The sequence below is a fragment of the Meles meles genome, chromosome 16 (assembly GCF_922984935.1).
Source record: "Meles meles chromosome 16, mMelMel3.1 paternal haplotype, whole genome shotgun sequence".
Lineage (NCBI taxonomy): Eukaryota > Metazoa > Chordata > Mammalia > Carnivora > Mustelidae > Meles > Meles meles.
The window spans coordinates 12,816,337-12,839,381 of record NC_060081.1 but is presented as its reverse complement, the minus strand read 5'-3'; the positions used below and the strand labels follow the sequence as shown (position 1 = coordinate 12,839,381).

Genomic DNA, 23,045 nt, shown 5'->3' with positions numbered 1-23,045 from the left:
GAGGGGGGGAAGCCAGGAGGGGGGCAGGGCCGAGGCCGTATTAGGAGGCGGGGCGGGGCTGGTGGGGAGACTGGGCGGGGCCGAGACGCGGGGGCGGGGGTAGGGGCGGGGCCAGACGGGGATGGGGCGATGAATGGGGGGGTTGCTTGTCCGCGCCAGAAACTGTGCTGAGGCTAGGGAGGGGCGGGGCAGAGGGCACGCCGGAGGAGGGGCGGGGCCAAGGCAGGGTTTCCCCGGTCGGCAGCTCCTCGCCGGCGCCCACCTTGCCTCGCCCCTGTCCCGCGCGCGCCCTCGCGCGGCACGCCCAACGATTTGCCGGCTGAGGGCCGGAGGCGGCGGCGGCCTCCCCGCCCCTTGCCGGCCTCCCCTTCCTGCTCGCGGCCCGCCCGCCCGCAGCCGGCCGCAGCGCGAGGGAGGAGACGGCGGTCGCAGCGGGGCCAGCAGCCGACGTGCGGAGGGACAGCCGACTGCTGAGAGATGCTGGGCGTGGCGGCAGGAATGACCAACAGGTAAGGGCCGCGCGCCGCCGCGACTGGGCTGCGTTCGGCCCCCGCCACGTCGGCGGCGAACCAATTCCCCGGCCTTCCCGCGGGCCTGGGTGCCGCTCGCGGGCGGGCGGCCTCTCCGCGCGCTCCGGCCTCCGCCCGAGCCCGTCGGCTGCCGTGGAGCCCGGCGCAGAGCGGGGCCGCGTCCGAGCGGTCCGCAGCCACGCTTCCGCGCTACCCCTTGGCGCTCTCCGAGCCGGGCTGGCGGCCGCTGGGAGAGGTCCTCTGCTTACTGGTGACGTGTCCAGAATCGCCTAAGCACTTCGAGGGCTTAGCGCAGCACCCCACAACAGATGTTTGTTGAGTGAATAATTCCTCCTCTGCCCGTTGGAACACGTATGCAGACCAGCGGCTTTCAAACGCTTTGGTCTTGGCACCCATCTTAAAAAGTAAAAGCACCTTTTGCTCGTGATGGTTATGCCTATGGGTATTCACTGTATTAGAAGTGAAAACTGAGACATTTAAAATATTTAATTCATTAAAGAAACAGTAAATCCATGATATGTTAACAGACATAACACGTGTTTATGAAAATAGTATTTTCTGAACAAAAATTCAGTGCGACGAGTGGTGTTCTTTTACATTTTGCAGATCTCTTCAATGTCTGGCACAGTCGAAGTACAGCTAGAGTTTCCTAAATGCTTTGCATTCAGTCTGTTGTGATGGGCGTTTGGACGGACTGAACTGTGTGAAGAAAATCTGGTCTGAGACATATACCTACCCAGTTGGAAAGGGAGGAGTGTTTTAATAGCTTTTGCAGATAATTGTGTATCTTCTTTGCTATTCCACCCAAACTAGATAAATGGTAGTTTCTTAAAGATTAGTTTGGATGTGGACTCTGAAGCCTTACCAGTGAATTTTTCACACTCTTACATTAAAATTCGTTGGTCTGTCTTGCAGTGTGAATGGACTTGTTACCCATTGTAACATCATATGCTTGTCGTTTGGAAAATACTGTTCATAGAGTTAGGCAGATCTTCCAAATGATGACACATTTCATTAGACAATACCACTGATAATATTTGTTATTATCACCACTGATTTTATCAGAAAAGTTACCTATCAGAAAAGAACCTGTCAAACTCGACAGGTGGGAGCAAGTTTCCTACCATTCTGAATTTCACTTGAAAGTTTAATTTTTATTATTGGCAGGAAACTACTGTCAGTTGTTTTTCTCAAAGTAACAGGCTCACTTTTTTGAGTTTCAAGAAATGTCTGCCAAATACAAGTCCACAAACCATAGTTTACCACTTACTATTTCCAGTAAAAATGATATACCATGAAGAAAGCATTTGATTCAACTCATCAGTCAGTGACACATGTGCTTTTCCTGGAGGCAACCATCTTACTTTGGTATGCAGCTGAACTGCTTTGTGCATACTTCTCTTTTCATCACAAGTAACAAGAAGGTCAAAGGTCAAGATATAATAATATTAGTAATTTGTACTACTTCATCAAGGACTTTCTTTTGTTTTTGAAAATTTTACTAAATACTAAGTTGATACAAAATTTAAGATACACTATATAAAGAATAATGTTACATCTAAATAAGAATATAAAGAATATTTCCTTTTAAGACCCTTGAATTGATCTGGTGTCCCTGCTAGATCTCATCCCCTTCCCATCCTGAATTTGCTGTTAGCAATCCTTTTGTTTTTTTTTCTTCCTTTTTTGCATTAAATACATTCATAATTCATATTGTTGGATGACCATTAAATCCACCATCCATCTATCTCCGGAGTTCTTTTCCCCTTGCAAAACTGAAACTCTGTACCCATTAAACAACAACTTTCTGTTCCTCCGTCCCTGCCTGCCCCTGGCATAACTCCTATTCTGTTTTCTGTCTCTGATTTTGACTATTCCAGGTGACTTATATAAATGGAATCAATCACATAATATTTGTCTCTCTGTGACTGGCTTTTTTCATTCACTTAACATAAATGTGTTCAGGGTTCATCCATGTTGTAGTATATCAGAATTTCCTTTCATTTTAGAGCTGAATAATATCCCATTGTATGTATATACCATTCATTTGTTTTGCTTATCTATTCATCCTTTGATGGTTACTTGAGTTGCTTCTTTGTTTTAGCTATTGTGAATAATGCTGCTGTGAACATAGGTATGCATTCTTTAATTGAAATTTTTATAGACTCACTGCAGTTATAAGAAATAATTCAGGAAAAAAAAATAATTCAGAGAGATCCAGTGTATCCTTTACCCAGTCTCCCCCAATAATATTTTGCAAAGTTGTAGTATAGTATCACAATCATGATATTGGTAGTAATATAGTCCGTAAGTCTCATTCGTATTTCCCAGTTGTAGTCTGTGTGTATGTGTATTTAGTTCTGTGTAATTTTATCACAAGTGTTGGTGCATGTGTCTGTCACCACAGTCAAAATATAAAACACTGAGTTCCTGCATCGCAAGGATCCCTCATGTTGCCATGTTATACCCACACCCACTTCCATGTTTTCTTCCTCCTTCTTAAAGCCTGGAAACAACTCATCTGTTCAACATTATTAAATGTTGTCATTTCAAAATTTATATAAGTAGACTCATACATATATAACCTTTTGGGATTGCCTTTTTTAAATAATTCCCTGGACCTGCCTCCAGGTTATACATATCATAGTTCCTCATCATGGCTGAGTAGTACTCCATGCTGTGAGTATGGAACAGTCTGTTCACAAGCTGAAGGACATTTAGGCTGTTTCCAGGTTTCGGCTATTATTAATAAAGCTACCATGAACATTTGTGTATAGGTTTTAATGTAGATGCAAATTTTCCTTTCTCTGGGATAAATGTTCAAGAGTGCAATTTCTGAATTGTATGGTAATTTCATGTTTCACTTTCTAAGAAACTGCTGGACTGTTCCAAAGTGGCTGTACCATTTTCATCAAGGATATTAAAAAGGGAAGTTGGCATTCTTTTCCTGCAAGTCCCAGGACGTGAAGAATTCAGTTGCACCACTTAGCGGCCAGCTCTTATACCCACCTTTGCTTTTGCATTATCAGTGAAAGTGCCACTACAGTGCAAAAGGCCACAGCAATTTTTTTTTTTTTTTGGAACTTTTTAGTAGTATTATAAAAGAATTTTGATCTCCCAGACCTCTTGTAAAAGTCTTGGAGATAGATACCTCCATCACCCCTACCTCCTCCAGGGTTTTGAGATCGCATTTGGAAAAACACTGTTAATGACATAATCCTAAATGATGAGGGAAATGTGTATTTGGTATATTTTTAAAAAACTATATAGAAATATTTTTCTTAAAATATGTATTAAAGGCTTGTTATTCTGTGTGCTTTCTAGTTTGGGGAGTTTTAGTGGGACTTACTAACACTTGAAAAATCACTATAAAAAAAAAAACAAAACAAAACAGTTTTCTGCCCTTGAGGATTTTCCTGACAAGATAGCCAGTGTTGTTATGAAGAGGGAAAATGTCATAACAGTGAGTGTCTACCTAAACCTTTAGTGCTCTATGCCTTTTTGTATGGGTGAGGAAATTGGGCTCTTCATGTTTAAGAAAACCAATGAAAATTAAGTGGTGGAAAGATAACATTCAGTTCTGGTTGTTCCATGGCCTACAAGCTTAGAGGAAACAATCGATTAGGACTGCTGTCTTGAATTTTTTTAAAAAAAGTTTTATCACTGATATACAGTATTATATTAGTTTCAGATATAGAACATAGTGATTAGACAGTTCCATACATTGCAAAATACTTACTGTGATAGTAAATGCAGTTATCATCTGTCACCATTCAGTGTTACTACAGTATTATTGATTATATTCCCTCTGTTGAGCTTTTCATCCCCTTGACTTACTTTAGAACTGGAAGTTTGTACCTCTAAATCCCCTTCACTTGGTTCACCCTTGTTCCCAATCCTCCACCCTAACCCTCCCCCCCAACCAACCACCAGTTTGTTCTCTGTATTTATGAGTCTGTTACTGTTTTGTTTGTTCATTTTTTGGTTTTGGATTCCACATATTATCATTCCCATCCCTTTCCTCTGTGGTGACCCCTGGAACCATCTTCTGAACAGGTCTTTCTCTTGGCAAATGTGGGTACAGCACTTGAGCTTTCCTTTCTTCCTAGAGAGGGCCTTTCTGCCTCTCTGCTCGGTCAGAACAGCGGCTAAAGCAGATCTATAATGGGAGATTGCTCTAAGAGTCTCTATTTTTAATACTGTGTTTGTTCTTCAGATAATCATTTAAATAAACCCCAGTGTAGGTCATGTTCTTAGGGTTGCACTTAAATAGAAGACAAAACATCTCGGGCCATTTGTCGATTTTACATTTCTTGTAATTATGCTTTAAGCTGTGGGTTCCCACCCACAGGAATGTCATCTACATTACATGCTGGCCTGTTGCCATGTTGTCTTCCAAAAACTTCAATTTTAAGATACTTGAGAAGCAAGGGCTGTTCTACCTGCTGCCACACACTGTGAATTCTGCCCCACAGCGGTTTTATCTCCCCTCATATCGACATCATCTCTTCTCTTTTATTGGATCTCGTCAGACATTTCCACTCTGGAGTTCACTGGGGAAGAGGAGGAAGCATTTTCTCTATATTTACCTTTTTTTTTTTTTTCCATTAAAGTTTTTCCTGTGTAGCATATCTAGATCTACCATAGTTGTTGTTGGTTTTTTTTAAGATTTTATTTATTTATTTGACAGAGAGAGATCACAAGCAGGCAAAGAGGCAGGCAGAGAGAGAGGAAGAAGCAGGCTCCCTGCCGAGCAGAGAGCCCGATGTAGGACTCGATCCCAGGACCCTGAGATTATGACCCAAGCCGAAGGCAGCGGCTTAACCCACTGAGCCACCCAGGCACCCAGATCTACCATAAGTTTTAAACTTTAGATTTAATGGCTGTATAGTAGTTCACAGTATACATGTGGTATGACTCATATAACCAGTCCTTGATGCACATTTCGGTTTCAGTTTTTTGTTATTTCAAGTCCATTGAACATCTGTGCCAGTATTTCTGTAGGAGATTCCTGAGTGGTTGTGTGCGTTATATTCCCAATTCTGTCCCTTCATGGCTCTATGGCCTTATCCAGTTAACCTCTTTAAGGCTTATTTTCGTAATTTATAAAGTAATACCATTTATCTCAGAGAGTAGTGAGAATTAAATATGAAGGCCAGTATAAACATTTCTGAAAGATACAAATGAAACTGTTAATAATTATTGCCACTAGAGAGGGTTTCTAGGAATCTAAGGAATTTAAGAATCTAGAATGAGAGGGAAATTTTTTGACTATATATCTTTTTGTATTGATTTTTTGAACCATATGCATGTAAAATTTTTTTAAAAAATCTGACATCATGCCCGGAACATAGTAGATGCTCAGTTAATGGTAACTATAGATGTTGATGTTGATTTTTCCTATCATGGTTTTTTCCCAAGCTTACAACTTCTGACTTCACTGTTAATGGCACTGATACAATCACTTGGGATTTCTACCAAGAAATCTTTCACTCTCTAAACTTCTTACTCAGTTCCTACTGTAGAATTTTCTTTGAATCCATACTTCTCTTTCTCAATCCTCCCTTACTTCTTTTTCACTCTTGCCCTGATTATCTTTTAAGTGAATGTAAGATAACAGTATTAAGGCTGGGAACTGAGAGAATGCAAAATAAAATACATATGCATATGAAACATTTGAGGTGGAACACATAATTCTGTATGCATTCCTGTTTGTCATTTAAATGTTGATTAAGTACAGATTCTTTTAAAGGTGTTATAGGGTTTGGGGTAGCATTTTTGTAGTGGATGCTCTATGTTAGCATATACTGAAAAGACAATTATAGTAACATGAAGATTAAGAAATTTGCCTAACATTAAAAAAATGGCTTCATATGTGCGAAGGTTAGAATCCACTAAACTAATGTATTCAATACTTCCGGGTCTATTGCAGTAGTCCACTAAACTGTTCCTTTATTTTATAGGTCAGGAGTTGCATAGAGAGGTGATTTTATTTACCTCTATTCAAGGCCACAAAGTGAGTTATTAGTAGGGTTAATACTAGAGTCCAGATTTTGAAGGTAGTGTGGAGTCCTCTCTGCCGTACCATACTAGTTCTGTTACTTCATTCCAATTGCATTGTTATAGTTTGTTACATATATATTTTATCTTCCCGTCTATATTGTAAATGCCTTGAAGGCTGAGACTTTGATATTTCTAACCTCATTAACATAGTGGTCTGGAAATGTCTGAATGAATTATTAAATGTTGCCTTAGAATTGTTCTGTTGCAATGGTCCTGAGTGTCACTCTCTTTCAAGTGCATTCCTTTTGTGAAATACATTGTTGGAGACATGGGATTCATAGGCATATGTGATGGTGATTGTATTTCTTCATTCCCAGAGACTTGGGTCTTCTCAACCACCCATGTGCCCCCACATACTACAGTCTGAGAGATTCTTTCCTATTACAGTCTTCTTTACTCATGCATCAGTTAAGTGACAAATAAACCAACTGCTTAAACAGATTGTAAATTATTTCTCATTGGCGAATGTTGTAGTTGTTGGTTTTGTTTTTGTTTTTTATTTTAAAGCTGGGCACATTGCTATCCCATATGGAGTCTGCTTTCCTAATACATTCTGGAAGAGAGGGTGGGCAATTGCTGCTTCTGCCATTGCTTGTTGTTCCTCCTTCTCAATGCAGTAAATTCCACAGATTTTTTTAATATGCAAGGCACAGTGCAGGTGCAACTGTAGAGACCAAAAAGGCAGATAAGACATGGTCCCATCTCTAGAGTATCTTAAAGTTTAACCTATTATTCATATTAGCTCCCGATTTTCCTAAAGCAACACTTTGGTCATATTACTCCCCCTTTCGAAATATTAAGAAGACTTCTTATTGCCTATCACATAAAGTCCAAACTCTAGAGCCTAAAGTTTAAGGCTCTTTTTGGTCTGGCCCCAGCCTGTCTTGATAGCTTTGTCACACACTGTTGGCTTAGTCTTCACTAAACTCTCACCTACTCGCCATTGTCTGAAAATGGCATCTCTGTGTCTTTGCTCATGCTGTTCTTTTGGGTCAGAAAATCATCTTTTCCTTTGTCTTCTTGGCACTTGGGGCAGAATTGCCACTTCTCCCATGAAATGATGAGTTTCTGGAGCATTTATTGAGCCTTTGTTGTATAGTTAGGGAGTTAGGGATTCAGAGCTTGTATCTGCTGTCCCAAAGCATTTTTGCTTCTTTTTTTGGTAGTTACCAACTTCTGTTTTGTGTTATAGTTGTTGGTATATATGTATCTAGGCTTTCCAGCTAAATTGTAATCTCTGAAAGTGAAGGAATATCTTAATCAAAATCCGTTAAATGTCCAAAGAAAAACAAACTAGATTTAAATGAACTTTATTTCTCCTTTTATTCCTTCATTTGTTAGTGAACTGAAAAGTTCAGAGCTGGTTTGGCTTAGTGCCTGTGACATCATTTGAATAAAGTCACCAAACTTTGAGTAAGACAAGATAACGTTCACATTTGGTTTAACTTAACTCTACAGTGTAATCTATACTAGTGGGAGAGACCCAGCACCCACAGAACATTGGGAAGAACTTCATATGATATTTAGATGATTTCATTTCACTGCCAAGCCATTCATTTGAAAGCTCTCTTAGTGATAACCACATTTAATTAATTACCTACTTTGACAAAAGGTACTTTAAAGGTATTGAACATCTATGTAACAAATCTTACCTTCACAGCCACACCACAAATTAGAGTGTTTAATGCCCATTTTACAGACAAGGGTACTAAAGTTCAAGAGGTGAAAAACTCAGCAGGTCGCACATATATGACGGCACTGACATTCCAATTGTCATGCCCTCCAGAGGCCTTTGTCTCCTCCATTCACTTCCCTGTTCAGTCGGTCAAAGCTCTCTCCAGTTCTTGGGCAGGATTTGAATGAAGGCTTTCTCTTACCTTAGCATGCCAACCATCCTATCCAGTTTTATTCCCCACTAGTCTTTCTTTACATCATTTTATTGCCAGACGTACCACAGTACCTCTTTCTGAACTTGGTTTTTCCTTTTTTGTGGGGTAGAGGGTTCCAAATCTTGTGCTCAAGGTCCAGCTTAAATTCTTTTGTCCTGAAGATGGCTTCCCTGGCTTCTTCTACCTCTTCTTAGTCTTTTCTTTCTTGGCCTCGTAGAAAACATACTGGTTAAGATTAAACTCTTTACTTAAATTTAGTGTGTAGGTACTTATGTGCAACACAAAATGTCTGCTATTTTAATTTTGAACTCTTGGCTGTGTTTGCAGGTACTAAAATAGTTTTTACAAATTTGAGGACACAGTTCCAATTCGGTGTACTTTCACTGTGTATACTGTGTTGTGGGCTCTGAAGCATATCACTGTAATATAGTGAGGGATCACACTTTGTCTGTCTTGTACTGTAGCTGCTTGTGCAAGTGCTTGTCCAAGTACCATAGGAGGAGTTTTTAAAAATCTTCTAGAAATTTAGAGGAAGCAATCATTCGTCACCAGTTATTGTAGATTTATTGTTATTACTTAAGATGTGAGGATCAGTCAAATGTTGTTACCTCCCAGGAGGTAGAGATGTATCCTTCATGGCAGTGTTCAACCAGAGGCTGGTTTGTTTGGAATGTTGTAGGGGAGATTCATGAATCCATTATAGCAGTACTCTAAGAACATGGGCGGCAGACCATTGACAGCATGGGGTTCATAATAACTGCAGATTATTCATCCTAATTCCATACTTCTTGGGGGGGAAATGTCATGAAATCTGTACTTTGAAATGTTTTATTATGGAGAATTTCAGACATACATAAAAAAAAGATTAATATATGCCCATGTGCTACCACGCAGCTTCAAAAATTATTGATTGATGGTAAATCTTTGATTCCTCTCTTTTTTCATTCCTCTTTTCTATGTCATAAAGATTTAAAAATATACCCTTAAAAAAATAAAGCCTCCTTTCTTTTCTATGTCATATCATAAAGATTCTAAAATATACCCTTAAAAAATAAAGACTCCTTAAAAAATTTTTTCTGGGGCGCGTGGGTGGCTCAGTGGGTTAAGCCACTGCCTTCGGCTCAGGTCGTGATCTCAGGGTCCTGGGATCGAGTCCCGCATCAGGGTCTCTGCTCGGCAGGGAGCCTGCTTCTCTCTCTCTCTCTCTCTGCCTGCCTCTCTGCCTACATGTGATCTCTCTCTGTCAAATAAATAAATAAAATCTTAAAAAAAAATTTAATAAATAAAATCTTAAAAAATATATATATTTAGTCTTGTTCCCCAACCTTACCTTTCTAGCTCCACTTAGGATTCATCCACCCCTACCCCTAATTTCCCTGCAGATGTGTGTTCTGCACTTTCAGAACTGTTTGAATTTAGGACTTATCTTTTTCTTTTGTTTCTTCATGTTTTTACATACCCTGTTTCCCCAATATTTTGTGTCCTTGGAGGCATTCCTAATCTTTCAAGATTCATTTCAAAAATCATCTTTTCTGTGATGTTATCCCTGATAATACATTTCCCTCTTCCTTACCCAGCAACAGTGCCTGACATTGGGTGCCCAGTAAGTAAATGAATGAGGTAGAGAAATAAGAACATTCTTATTTTCACACTAAAAACTGGAGGTTTAGAAATTTAAAATATGTATTCAGAGTACAAGGCTGACATAGGAACTGGAGCTTGGATCCAGTGACCGACTTAAAGAATAATAGTTTTTCTACCTGGGGTGCCTGGCCCATTGACATTACTATACCTTCCACCTTACTAAAATGAAAAGAGCCATATTTTTCAGTGATCTGTACCAATTAAACATTACAAATGGGAAATGGCACACATGGAGAGTAAGAGCATGGATTCTGGATCTAAACTGTGCTCATATCCCAGCTTCTTACAGGTTGGTAGTTGCCTGACTTCTCTCTGCCTCATGTGTGAAATGAAGGTAATAGTACTCATTTCCTGTGATTGTCATCGTTAAACAAGTTCCCATGTGTAAAACATTTAGAACAGTGCCTACAACATTGGGCACTCTGCATATTTCTTGCTGACAAAAGTGGAGAAATGAAGAATTCCTTAATGTGTAGAAATGTCAGAACTCTTAGCTCACAGGTCATGCAAAAAATAGGCAGCAGACCATACTTTCAGTCTAAATCATTAATTCATTAAGAGGTTGCAAAGTGGTGATACTGTTTTAGACATTTCATGTCCAGGCTGTAGTACTTTTAAAAAGAGAAGCTTTCTCCCTATTGACTAATTTGATAACCCACTGGTACAACTTGACAGGTTGCAAATGTTATTGTGTAATAAAGTCCAGTCCCCTACTCAGCAGGTGTGTGACCTTACCATGCGTGACTTTTGTACTGTACTGGGCATGAGATCTGTGCTCAGAAAAGTACATTGTCCGCGGTACCTACGTAACACTTTTGTTTTACAAGCACTTGAATTAGATCCAGTGGATCCAGTTAGATCCACAAACTCTTGGGCCAGTGTTTTTACCTCATTCTCAGGCTGCTGCTCTACTCTAAGTATGTTGCTCTTATAGTGTGAGCCCCTCTGATTAAGGTGGCATCTGGAAACCCATTGGGGTGTGGATAACTTCCTCACACCTAGTGATCCCTGTTCATTGGCCATTTGCCATACCACTGGAGGATGTAGTTAATATTTGTGTCATTTATAGCTGAACTAGCAAAGCCTGGCTGTTAATTACTTAGCAAACTTGCCTCTAATTGAATGACCCTTTTTTAAAGCAGGGGTAGAAATAGTTCCATGTTGAATATCATGTAGAGTTAAAAATGTACATTGAGAGATACAAAAAAAAAAAAAATCTGTAAAGGGCAAAATCAGTTGCTTATGGAGACTTTAAAAAGCACGTGCCTATCATTTGAATGCTAATTATGTCCACTTTTTTTTTAATGGAAAGCAACATTTCCCGCCAAGCATGGAGCCCTGAACAGGCTCAATCTCACGCCCCTGAGATCATAATCTGAGCCAAAATCTGGAGTCAGTTGCTTAGCCACCTGAGCCACCCAGGAGCCCCAAAACTTTCTTCTTTTCAATAGATGCCTTCTCTGGCTGTAATTATGACTAATGTGTAATTGAGGAGATTAAAGGACTGATTTAGAGTTCTGATTTCATTACATGATAAGGATGGTGAACTTCGGGTAGAATTGTGTTTGAAGTTAAATTTAATATACATTTTGAAGGTTGCATGTGTTAAGCGATCAACTCTTGGTTTCGGGTCAGATGATGATCTCGGGGTCCTGAGATGGAGACCCGCCTGGGGCTCTGTGGTCAGCAGGAAGTCTGCTTGGGATTCTTTACCTCTTCCTCCCCCTCTGGCCTTCCCCCACAACCTCATAAACATTCTCTTTCTCTCAAATAAATAAATAAGATCTTTAAGATATATATATACACACACATTTTGAGTAAAGGTTTTTTCCTCACTCTCTGAATTACAAATGGCAGTTAGACTCTGACTTCCCACACAACCGGTGTGCTTCCATACTTAGTGATTGTGGGGTTGAACTTGAAGTCACTGGGAAGTAAACCAATCATATTCCAGGGTGGTAAACAACCAGGCAGGACTTCGTTGGGAATTGCCAGCATTCTCCACGTCATCACTGAAGGACAGTGTCTGGGAGAGGTAGAATTGGGTAAGCTAGAGAATGTCTGTCTTTTTCAAACCCTTAGAACATGGTGGTGAGAATCTTCAGCACAGTTTAGTTTACCAACTCTGGCTCCAAGTGGCTGGACACCCTCTGAGGCAGTGGATCAGATATTGTTCCTGGGCTCCCAGGGACAGAAACAGCCACATAAAACAGATGAAAACAGAAGAAGTCAGATAAAAATGACATGTGCTAAGTCCACAGTTAAAGAAGGGATCTTTGGCATTTTGACTTCGGCCTTCTACCCAGCTAAAGCATATAAATGTAGGTTAAAATTTAGTGTGATTCCTCAGGCTTGACTTGAATGCCTCTGTCTCTTATTATAGTGGGAAAATTTAGAACAAAATAAATATTCATTCACTACTTTCAAATTTTCTCATTTAGAGAGTGTGTGGGAAAAGGATGTCCAAAATATCACAGTTTATGTTCATTGCCTACGTTAAAATACATCCATCAGTTCCCTTGGGTTTTAGTGAGTTGCTGTCAGAATAGGTCTTTCTTTGGAATACAATGTAGATTTTGTCACAGTGAAGCATGTTTTAGAGAATATCATGTAGTCTTCCTTAGAATCTTAAAATGGAGTAATTCATCCATCAAATGAGCAGCCTTTTGTTTTAGGAGTGTGGGTAGTGATCTTTTTGTAATAGTAACAAATCCTTTGTAAATATGGCTAGAAATTAGTTTTCTGGTTTTTTTTTTTAAGATTTTATTTATTTGACAGAGAGAGAGAGATCACAAGTAGGCGGAGAGGCAGGCAGAGAGACAGGGGGAACCAGGCTCCCTGATGAGCAGAGAGCCCGATTTGGGGCTTGATCCCAGGACCCTGCGATCATGACCTTGAGCTGAAGACAGAGGCTTAATCCACTGAGCCACCCAGGTGCCTCTAGTCTTCTGTTTTAAAATGAGTCCAGGAGAGTGAGAGTTTGTGACTAGCCCAGTGATATCTAGAAAGTTCTGTTAGCACTTAGCTCATTTCAGGTGATTGAATATATTTACACGACTAAGGATAATGATGGAAAAAAACACTTTAAAAATGTTTTGAAGATACATGTATAGGACATAGATTATCTGTTTTACTAGATAAAGCAGATTTACGATGTTGTTGCTGTGAAGTGGGTAGAAGGCTAATGTCTGAAATAATTTAATGGCATTTCTGGACTTAACGTGCTTTCTTTTTCTTTCTTTCTTTTTTTTTTTTTTTTAATGCTGGCTAATCACATCTCAAAATGAGAGCATTTTTTTATCTCTTGGGCATTTGCCAGATCTGTACAAAGTATGAAATATCTGCAGATGTCTGTTTAAGGCAGTTTCTTAATGCTCTCTAATAGAATGTTTTAACCATAAGTGTATTATTAGTTGTATGAAAGCTACTTTGTTTTTGCTACTATATTTTAGACCTGGGTTTTCTAGTACTTTCAGGTGCTTTCCCTTTGGGAATGTTACTAATGATAACAAAAGATGTTGGTAAAGTGCAAAAAGAGGTGCTTAATTTTAATACATAGCTGTCTTGAATTTGACAAAAGATAAAAAAGTTCCAGTGACTCCTCAAAATTTCAGAGGTCTTTTTTTTTCTCCCCACAAAGGTCATTTTGGGACCGTGAGACCAGACTTTAAAAGAAGAGTTTTCTGAGCTTGAGCCCTTTTGATTTTTAAAATAAACACCACATCTCTTTCTGATAATATATTTGGTCATTTAGAGTGCTTTCTATGAAGGAAGTTGTGGTGATAGGTTCTGGAATGTGAAGCCTACAGCAAGTGAGTGTGATTAAGAGGGTGGTGGGAACTCCAAGGATACAGTGCTTGGGAACTTTTTAGAGATGAAATTCTCTTATGCTCAGTTAGCATTACTCATGCTTTCCAGGAGGAAGCATTGCTAGGGATTAGCTGAACAAATGGGATGAAAGGCGAAATACGAAGTTGGGTTTTGAGGTATATTTTGATAAAGAGGTTAAGTTCTAAGAATGTAGCATATTCCTACTAAAAGCTCCTTATGCTTCTTGAGATACCTGTGTATTCCAAGTTCATATAACAATGCATAGCACATAATAGTAAATACTTGTCAAATGAATGAATAACGATGCAGTATAGTTTATGTGGTATATTTCGTTTTCTGGTTTAGTGAAGTATGTTTTATTTACGTGTTGCATAGAATAATATGTGAGTAAATGCTAATAAAATACCATTCAGGAAGCACTAAATTAAACTTGAAGGCTTATTTCAGTTTTTTATAATTGCAGTAATAACTCTACAAGTATTTGTATAATACTGTGCCCATACTGCTTTCCTTCCTTAGGACTTAGTGTAGGAGAGTTATTTGACATGGATGCTATATTCTGGATTAGTGAAGTTTCCAGAAATCTTTTAGATCAAACAGTAACATTTTTTCTTGTGAACTCCTTCAGTTTTCCATATTAATATATATCTTTAGAGTTATTCATTAAATTCTAGATGGAACTCTTTTGGTAAAATTGATGGAATATCCTGAAGTTTCTTAAGGGGAATAAACAGGCAAGGATAGCAGAAAAGCTAGTTATTAGAAGGAAGAAAGATGGTGAGGGGGAGAGGACATGAACTGCGTTAGCTGTTAAAACACATGGTTGGTACAAGTCGTGCAATATGTGTCTCAGGTAAGATCAGGTAGGTCAGTGGGTCAGAGATAGAGTCTGTAATATGAGCATTGTGATAAACAAGGGTTTGCAGTAGAGAAGAGGCAGATTGATTATTCTATGATGTCCCATGAGTGGTGAGATCATTTGTTAGCAGTTAGAGGAATAAAGTTTAGAGCTTTATATGACATCGGAAGAAATTCCAGGTGATATTTAATAGTTACTTATAAAATCAAGCCAGATAAACACTGAAATAAAATAGAAACAAACGTATATCAAATTCCTAGGATGAGAAGTACTGTTTAAAGAAATTTAAGGAACAAATTATAGAAAGATATATTTGAATAAGAATAAACTCCTATAAATTAAAACAGATTGGGAAAAATATTTGCAACAAAAACAATATAGAAAGCATTAATATTTGTTGATCAGAATATTACAAACTCTAGTACATATGTCAGGAAAAGAAGATGACTAGAGAAAATATTTTAAAAATAGAAACAAACTTAAGTACATAAACATAATAAATGTTCAACATTAGTCAATCACCAAAGAAGTTTATATTAAAAATAGGTATTATCAGTTGCCTCCAATATTAGCAGAGGTAGCTAAAAACATTTTTATCATATGTTGCTAGTGTGGAGGTATAATTGATAAAATTTGTTAGTAAAATAATTTGGTAGCAAGTGTCAAGTCTGAGATTATTTGTAACTTGTAGTACACCTAAGGAAGTTATTCTAAAAGTGGAGAGAATTTGATGTGTGAAAAGATTTTGGCAGTATTATTTATACTAGTGGAAAGTTGAAAATACATAAATAATGATAGAGGATCATTTAAAATGCCTGATGATAACCTGTTTAGTGAAATTATGTAGGTATTTAAAATGATAGTTATTGAAGTTTCATAATATCACTGTATCATGATCATGTTTTCTAGTTAATAAAAAAGCTGTACGTGAAATTACAGCATGGTATAATTACAACTATAATGAAGCACAAAATGGCTAGAAAATAAAAAGTCCTTTTTTAAAACATAACTTTATTGAAGTACAGTTTACATTCCATAAAATTCACCCATTGTGTAAGTATATGAGGTTTTCATGTATTTTTAAGTTGTGCAGCCATCCCCTCAAGCCTGTTTGAAAACATTATTATCACCCCCAAGAGATCCCTCATTCATGCCTCTCACTCTTGTCCCCAGGCCTAGGCAAACAGTGACTTGCTTTTTGTCTCTGTAAATCTGCCTTTTCTAGACATTTAATTTAAATTGAAATATACATTTTGTAGTCTTTAACTTTGGATTCTTTCTCTTGGGGTGTTTTTTGAGATTTGATTAGGAGAACCTGAGTTCTCCTTCATTCTCAACACTTCTACACTGCCAACATTTCTGATGCCAGGACTATGGGATTTCCCCACACTAAGCAACTCTCTGTGACACCAGCTGCATGTTAGATCACACAGGTTAAGGGTTCAGTCCCACAAAACTGCTCTCCCCCACTTCAGGTGCCAGTTGCAAGTAGTAGGTCTCCACAATTTCTGTCTGATGTGGCTACCCATCAGAAGTTCCCAGAACCTCTTCTGCTGGGAGCCGATTATTTGCTAGATCAGCTCACAGAACTTGGGGGAAATACTGCATTTACCAATTTATTATGTAATAAAGGATATGATAAAGTATACAGGTGAACAGCCAGATGAAGTGATGATACATAGGGTGAGGTCTGGAAGAGACCCAGGCTCAGGAACTTCTGTCCCTGTGGAGTTGGGGTGTGTCACTCTGGTGGTATAGTGATGTATCCACCAAACTGGAAGCTCTCCCAACCCTGTAGTTTTGGGATTTTTTAAGGGAGGCCTCACATAGGCATAATCAATTACTCCATTTCTAGCCGCTCTCTCCTCTCTAGAGAATGGAGTGTGGGGTAAGATTTTCAAGCTTCTAATCATACCTTGGCCTTCCCTGTGGCTAGCCCCCACTCCAGAAGCCATCCTAGAGCCTACCTAGAGTCATGTCAATAGAACAAAAGGCACTCCTGTCACCCAGAAAATTCCAAGGAATTTAGGAACCATGTGTCCAGAACCAGGGTCAAAGACCAAATATTAGAATAAAAGCTGTCCCTAGTGCTCTTATCATTTAGGAAGCTACAGTAGTTTTAGGAGCTTTGTGCCAGAAATCAAGGTCAAAGACTTCATATTAGAACAGAAGATGCTCCTAGCACTCTTATTTACAAAGGTTTTGGGAGCCCTGTGTTAAAACCTGAGGGCAAACCCAATATATATATTTCTTATTATTTTGCAGGGTTCTTTCATAATGTAGCATTTGTCAGTAGTTTCTTTCTTTGCTGAGTAGTATTCCAGATATACCACATTTTGTGTATCCATCCACCAGCTGATTGACATTTGAATTGTTTCTGGTTTTTGTTAATGAATGACACTGCTGTGAACATTTATGTACATGTCTTTGTGCAGACACATTTTTTATTTCTCCTGGGTAAATCTCTAGGAGTGTAACTGTTGCATCATACGGTAAGATTTTATAGAAGAAACTGCCTAAGTGGCTGTTTCCAGCAGCAGTGTATGAGCATGTTTGACATCTTAACCAGCACTTGATATGTATTGTCATTTGCATTATAGCCAACATAGTAGGTGTGAAGTGGTTTTATTTTTCCCCAGTATTTTTATTGTGGTAAAAAATACATGGAATTTACAATCTTAATTATTTTTAGATGTGCAGTTCAGTGGTATTCAGTACATTCATAGTGTTGTGCAAACATCACTACATCCATCTCCAGAACTCTTTCATTTTGTAAAACTAAAACCTTATACCCACTAAACAATAATTCCCCATCCTTCTCTCCCACAAGTCTTGGCAACCACTATTCTGCTTTCTTCTCTATGATGTTGACTACTATTTTTTAAAAAGATTTTATTTATTTATTTGACAGAGAGAGAGAGAGCACAAGTAGGCAGAGAGACAGGCAGAGAGAGAGGGGCAAACAGGCTCCTTGCCAAGCAGAGAGCCCGATGCGGGGCTCGATCCCAGGACCCTGGAATTATGACCTGAGCCGGAGACAGAGGCTTTAACCCACTGAGCCACCCAGGTGCCCCGATTTTGACTACTCTTAAGAACTTCAGGTAAGGGGGATCATGCTATATTTGTCTTTTTGTGACTAACTTATTTCACTTATTCTAATGTGCTCAAGGTTCATCACTCTAACATATGTCAGGTGGCAGTATCGTAGCCAATGAGGTTTATCCGAGGCGCGATTATTGCTAATTGAAACTCTAACATATGTCAGGATTTCCTTCCTTGTGAAGGTTGAATAATACTCTGTTGTGTGTGTGCACTATATTTTGCTTATTCATTCATCTGTTGATGGATACTTGGGTTGCTTGCAGTTTTAACTCTTCTGAGTAATGCTGCTGAGAGCATAGGGGTACAAATATCTCTTTCATTGTGTTTTTATTTTCTATTTCCCAAATGACTAATGTAAAAAGTGTTTTTTTAAAATACACATTTTAGGGGCGCCTGGGTGGCTCAGTGGGTTAAAGCCTCTGCCTTCGGCTCGGGTCATGATCCCAGGGTCCTGGGATCGAGCCCCGTGTCGAGCTCTCTGCTCAGCGGGGAGCCTGCTTCCCTCTCTCTCTCTCTGCCTGCCTCTCTGCCTACTTGTGATCTCTGTCTGTCAAATAAATAAATAAAATCTTAAAAAAAAATTCACATTTTAGTCTTTCCTTTAAACTCGTAATGTGTTTTAGTTCTCACTGTAACAAAACAGAAGAGTAATTTGAGAATATGTTAGCAAATAGGGGAGGGATGTTATGGGCTCTGGATGGAACTGACTTGAATTTAAGTAGATGTTAAAATGATTGTATTATAAATCAGTATTATCTAGTTTATACAGTTGATAAGTTCCTTTCTGGTGATTTAAAAATATTGCTGTTTTTCAGTTTCTTATTCCCTGGCATTTTCCTTTTATGCTGAGAAATCAAGTATGGAGGTTTAAAACTTATATAGAAATATGTCATAGAGAAACCTAGTTATCCGGATAAGAAGGCTAAATTCATTAACAATTGCTTTCACCCCGAGTGGTTCGGCAGACTGTTTTAGTAAGCATGTAATTTCTGTGGATCTTATTATGGGCCTGATTTTTATATCACACTGTTACTTTGTTGGGTTAACTTGACGTGTACTGTTGATTTGCTTAGAAGTAACCAGAAAAAACAGGTTTTCTATTAGCTAGTTAATGCTTTCTTCTGAGCAGGTATCTGTGTTCTGATCCAGCACGGTTGCACAGAAGTAATTCAGGCAGCATCGAGAGCTCTGATTTTATGTTATTTCTTTAAGTTGGGATTGGGGAAAGGGAAATAGTTTTTTTCCAGCAAGGCAAAATTAGGAAGTAGGCTGCCAGTTTCCTCTTTCTGTATCTTCCCTCCATCTTTTTTTCTGAAGAGCCCTTCTATTTCCATTCTGGATCTAGTTCCTTTCAGCTTCCTAAAGGAGCTTGTCTCCATACTTCTCCTTTCCACAAATTCTTCCTTAACACTGATGATGTCCTTCTGGTCTTACTTTCTGCCTTCTATTCAGACAGTTTCCTTGAGTGAATTGCCCCCATTTTTCACCTTTTTTCCACATTACCCCCAGAAGCTTTGTTTTCACTAGTGAGGTGACCTTTAAGATTGTTAGTGACTTTTTTCTAACTGGTCTGTATATTTTTATTAAATATTGCTTCTTAACTTTTTTGTTTACTTCACATTATTGATCACTCTTGAGAGCGCCGAATCCTAACCACTAGACCACCAGGGAGCGTCTATTGATCACTCTTGAAATCAGCCTTACTTTGACTTCTCTCTATTTGAAGACCCCCTGGCTGGATACTCCTGCCATTCTCTTTCTCTAGTCCTGGTTTATTGTCTTCTTCCTGAATCCTATCTGTGGTTTATTTTCTGAACTTCACTTTTGCTAAGTTAATTCCTCAAAAAACTTTCTGGTGATTCCCCAGAGCTGGTCAAATAAGCAGGACTTCTCTCTGTTCCATCAAACTAAGCTCTGCCTCTTCCTCTCCACCTCCACACCACCTGCCTTCTATCTAAGCCTGAAGCTGATTGACCTTCTGGTACCTTTACTGGCTTTCCATTGCCTGCATGGTAAAGGCATTTTAAACCCTTGACAGTTTAGCCCCAACCTAATTTTCCTGCTAATTTTCTATTAATCTCTGTATCCCCTTTCTTCAAATGCCATTTCCGCTGCTCTTAATACTTCCTTGCCTTGAATAACCTTTCATAAACCCCAGAGGTCTCCTCGGGCCACTGGATCCCACTCCTAGTTTCTTTTACATTTGTAAATTCCTAATTGTATTTAAGATCCAGCTCAGAAGTCCTTGGTGATAATGTCCAAAGTTCCTTTTCTTTAATTGCAAAATTAATAATTCCTTTCTCTGTACTACCGTGCTACTTTATTCACACTATCACATCATGTTTTACTTAGTCTGTGTAACCTATTTCCCTTTCGAGGCTGTGAACCACCTGAGACATTGCATGTTTTTCATATCTAAATCCCTAACATAATCTCTTACACAGGATAGACTCTAAAATGTTGAATGGGATAGACCTGCTAGTATACTCAGTAATCATCAACCCAGTATTCCCCTACACCGGAAGCACTGGCATCCAGCCTTTCCCATTCTCTGTACACATAGCCTGCCTTCTGCTTATATAGTTACTTCTCTATTGATCTGCATGTCTGTCTTTATGCCAGTACCACCCCACTGTCTTTGTTCCCGTAGCTGTGTAGTAATTTTGAAATCAGGAAGTATGAGTTCTCCAGCTGTCTTTTTCAAGACTTGTATCCTGTTCTGGTTCCCAGCTTTTCCATATGAATATTAACTAGGATCAGTTTGCCAGTTTCTCCAAAAATGGATTTTGATAGGGATTACAGTGAGTATATAGATCAGTTTGGGGAGTATTGCCATCTTAACTGTATTTAAGCCTACCCGTCCATGAACATGGATGGATGTCTTTCCATTTATGTAGGTCTTCTTCTGTTTCTTTCAACAATGTAAATTTGCTTTTAATTATTTTTTTGTGAGTAGAGTTATTTTCTTAATTATATTTTGGGGTTGTTCATTGTTAGAATACAGAAATATGATGGAATGTTTGTATATTGTTCTTGTATCCTGCCTTGCTGAAATCGTTCATTAGTTCTGGTAGTTTTTTTGTGGGTATGTGGATTCCTCAGGGTTTATAAGATATTCCTTAGGATGTGCAAGGTCATGTTTTCTATAAGTAGGGATAGTTTTGCTTTGTCCTGTTCAACATAAATGCTTTTATTTCTTCTTGCCTAAGTGCCCAGGCTAGACCCACCAAGTACAGTGTTGTGTAGAAGTGGCTTCCTAGTCATGTTTCTGATCTTTTGGAGAAAGCATTCAGTTTTTTTACCATTAAGAACATCTCTTTTATTGCCTTTTTTTTTTTTTAAGTGTTTTTATCATAAAAGGGTGCTGGATTTTGTCAGATGCTTCTTCTATGCTCATTGAAAGAATCGGGGTTATTGGTTTTTGTGTTCTTAATGTGGTATATTTTATTTTGGGGTGTTAAACCAAACTTGCATTCCTGGGATAAATCACATTTGATCATTGTGTACAATCCTTTTTAGATGTTTGCTGTTCTATTTTAGGTTTCCCAGTCCCCCCCCCCTTTTTTTTGAGGATTTAAAAATCTATGTTTGTAATCATTATATTCTGTAGTTGTCTTATTTTTGTCTGGCTTTTGATGTCAGGGTAATATTGGCCTCATAGAATGAGTCAGTAAGTGTTCAAGAGCTTTCTTTTGTACAGATTGTGTCGTGAATTCACAAGATACAGCTTCCAGGAGCTCATTCTCCTTGTTGTTAGTTTTTAAGAAGTGTACATCTCTCTAGACGGAGTAGGCTAGAATTTCTGGTAAATTCAAGTATCTCTTTCTGTGGCTTGCTCCTTTTTCTGATCATTCTCCTTTGCACAGTTCAAGATCATTCTGTTTTTAGAGTGTATAATGTACTCAGATTGCATATTAACTCTCATGGCAGTCTTGCTGTGATTATTTACAACAACATGCAGTGTGTGATGCAGCATTGTAAACACTTTCAGTTTTGCCAAAATTAAATTTGCCATAATAAAATAAAATTTGGGTGTTCTTTTTTTGAAAGTACCTGTTCCTTTGCTGTCTAAAGTGTCACCTTTTTTTGGACATAAAATTTTAAGGAGTTGGGCGCCTGGGTGGCTCAGCTGGTTTTGCCTCTGCCTTTGGCTCAGGTCATGATCTCAGGGTCCTGGGATCGAGTCCTGCATCGGGCTCTCTGCTTAGCGGAGAGCCTGCTTACCCCTCTCTCTCTGCCTGCCTCTCTGTCTACTTGTGATTTCTCTCTCTGTGTGTCAAATAAATAAAATCTTAAAAAAAAAATTTTTTTTAAGGAGTCAATCGATGTTTTGTTTTTTTTTTTAATTTTATTTATTTATTTGACAGAGAGAGATCACAGGTAGGCAGAGAGGCAGGCAGAAAGAGAGAGGGGAAGGAGGCTCCCCACTGAGCAGAGAACCCGATGTGGGGTTCGATCCCAGGACCCTGGGATCATGACCTGAGTCGAAGGCAGAGGCTTTAACCCACTGAGCCACCCAGGCGCCCCTCAATCCATGTTTTCAAAAGGGCCTAGAGTACATTTGCTGGTTAGAATCTTTCCCCTTACATTAGTCATTTAAGTAAAACACTGGACAATGGCAGTTTACACTGAAAAGTCTATTGTAATTTTACAGACTGATCTGCATATGCTGTGTAGGGAAATGAGTTTAGCATTCTCTTTAATTACTCTGTCTATCCATTGGGCTCTTTTATTTGCAAACAACAGAAAGTAATTCTGGCTAACTAAAGTCAAGAAAGGGAGTTATTAAAAGGCTATGAAATAGATAAAAGGAAAACTGATTATTCAGGTCTTGGAAAGAACGGGGGTATTAGTCACAGTCTCTTCAAACTGTCTTTCTTGGAGTGAGTCTTTCCAGCTGGTTTTCATGCTTATATCATTTGGCTCAAGATTCCCATATCTGGAGAGTCTGCCTCGCCTGATTTGGGTGTGTGCCCCACCTTGGCCAGCGGAAGTCAGGGATTCCTTACTCGGTCTCACCAAAGAAGAACAGAGGTGTTAGTACTAGAAGAAGGGAAATGGATCAGGGGAAATCAACATAGGCCACCACAAGGGCACCACCTAATTTGTGATTCATTCCTTTTAAAA

General features: G+C 39.0%; 1 protein-coding gene and 1 pseudogene across 2 annotated transcripts in view; both read left to right on the top strand.

Moving 5' to 3' along the window:
- The first annotated feature begins 325 nt into the window (after nt 1–325).
- Nucleotides 326–23,045, top strand: part of LIMS1 (LIM zinc finger domain containing 1) — a 138,105-nt gene continuing 115,385 nt past the window's right edge. Inside the window, exon 1 of one of the 2 annotated variants that reach the window (XM_045981262.1) lies at nt 326–509. In XM_045981262.1, the coding sequence (XP_045837218.1) occupies nt 478–509 (32 nt within the window). In that variant the 5' untranslated portion in view covers nt 326–477. The remainder of the gene's footprint in view (nt 510–23,045) is intronic. The other variant, XM_045981266.1, reaches the window with a different exon arrangement.
- On the top strand, nt 17,999–18,130 carry LOC123927317 (annotated as a pseudogene).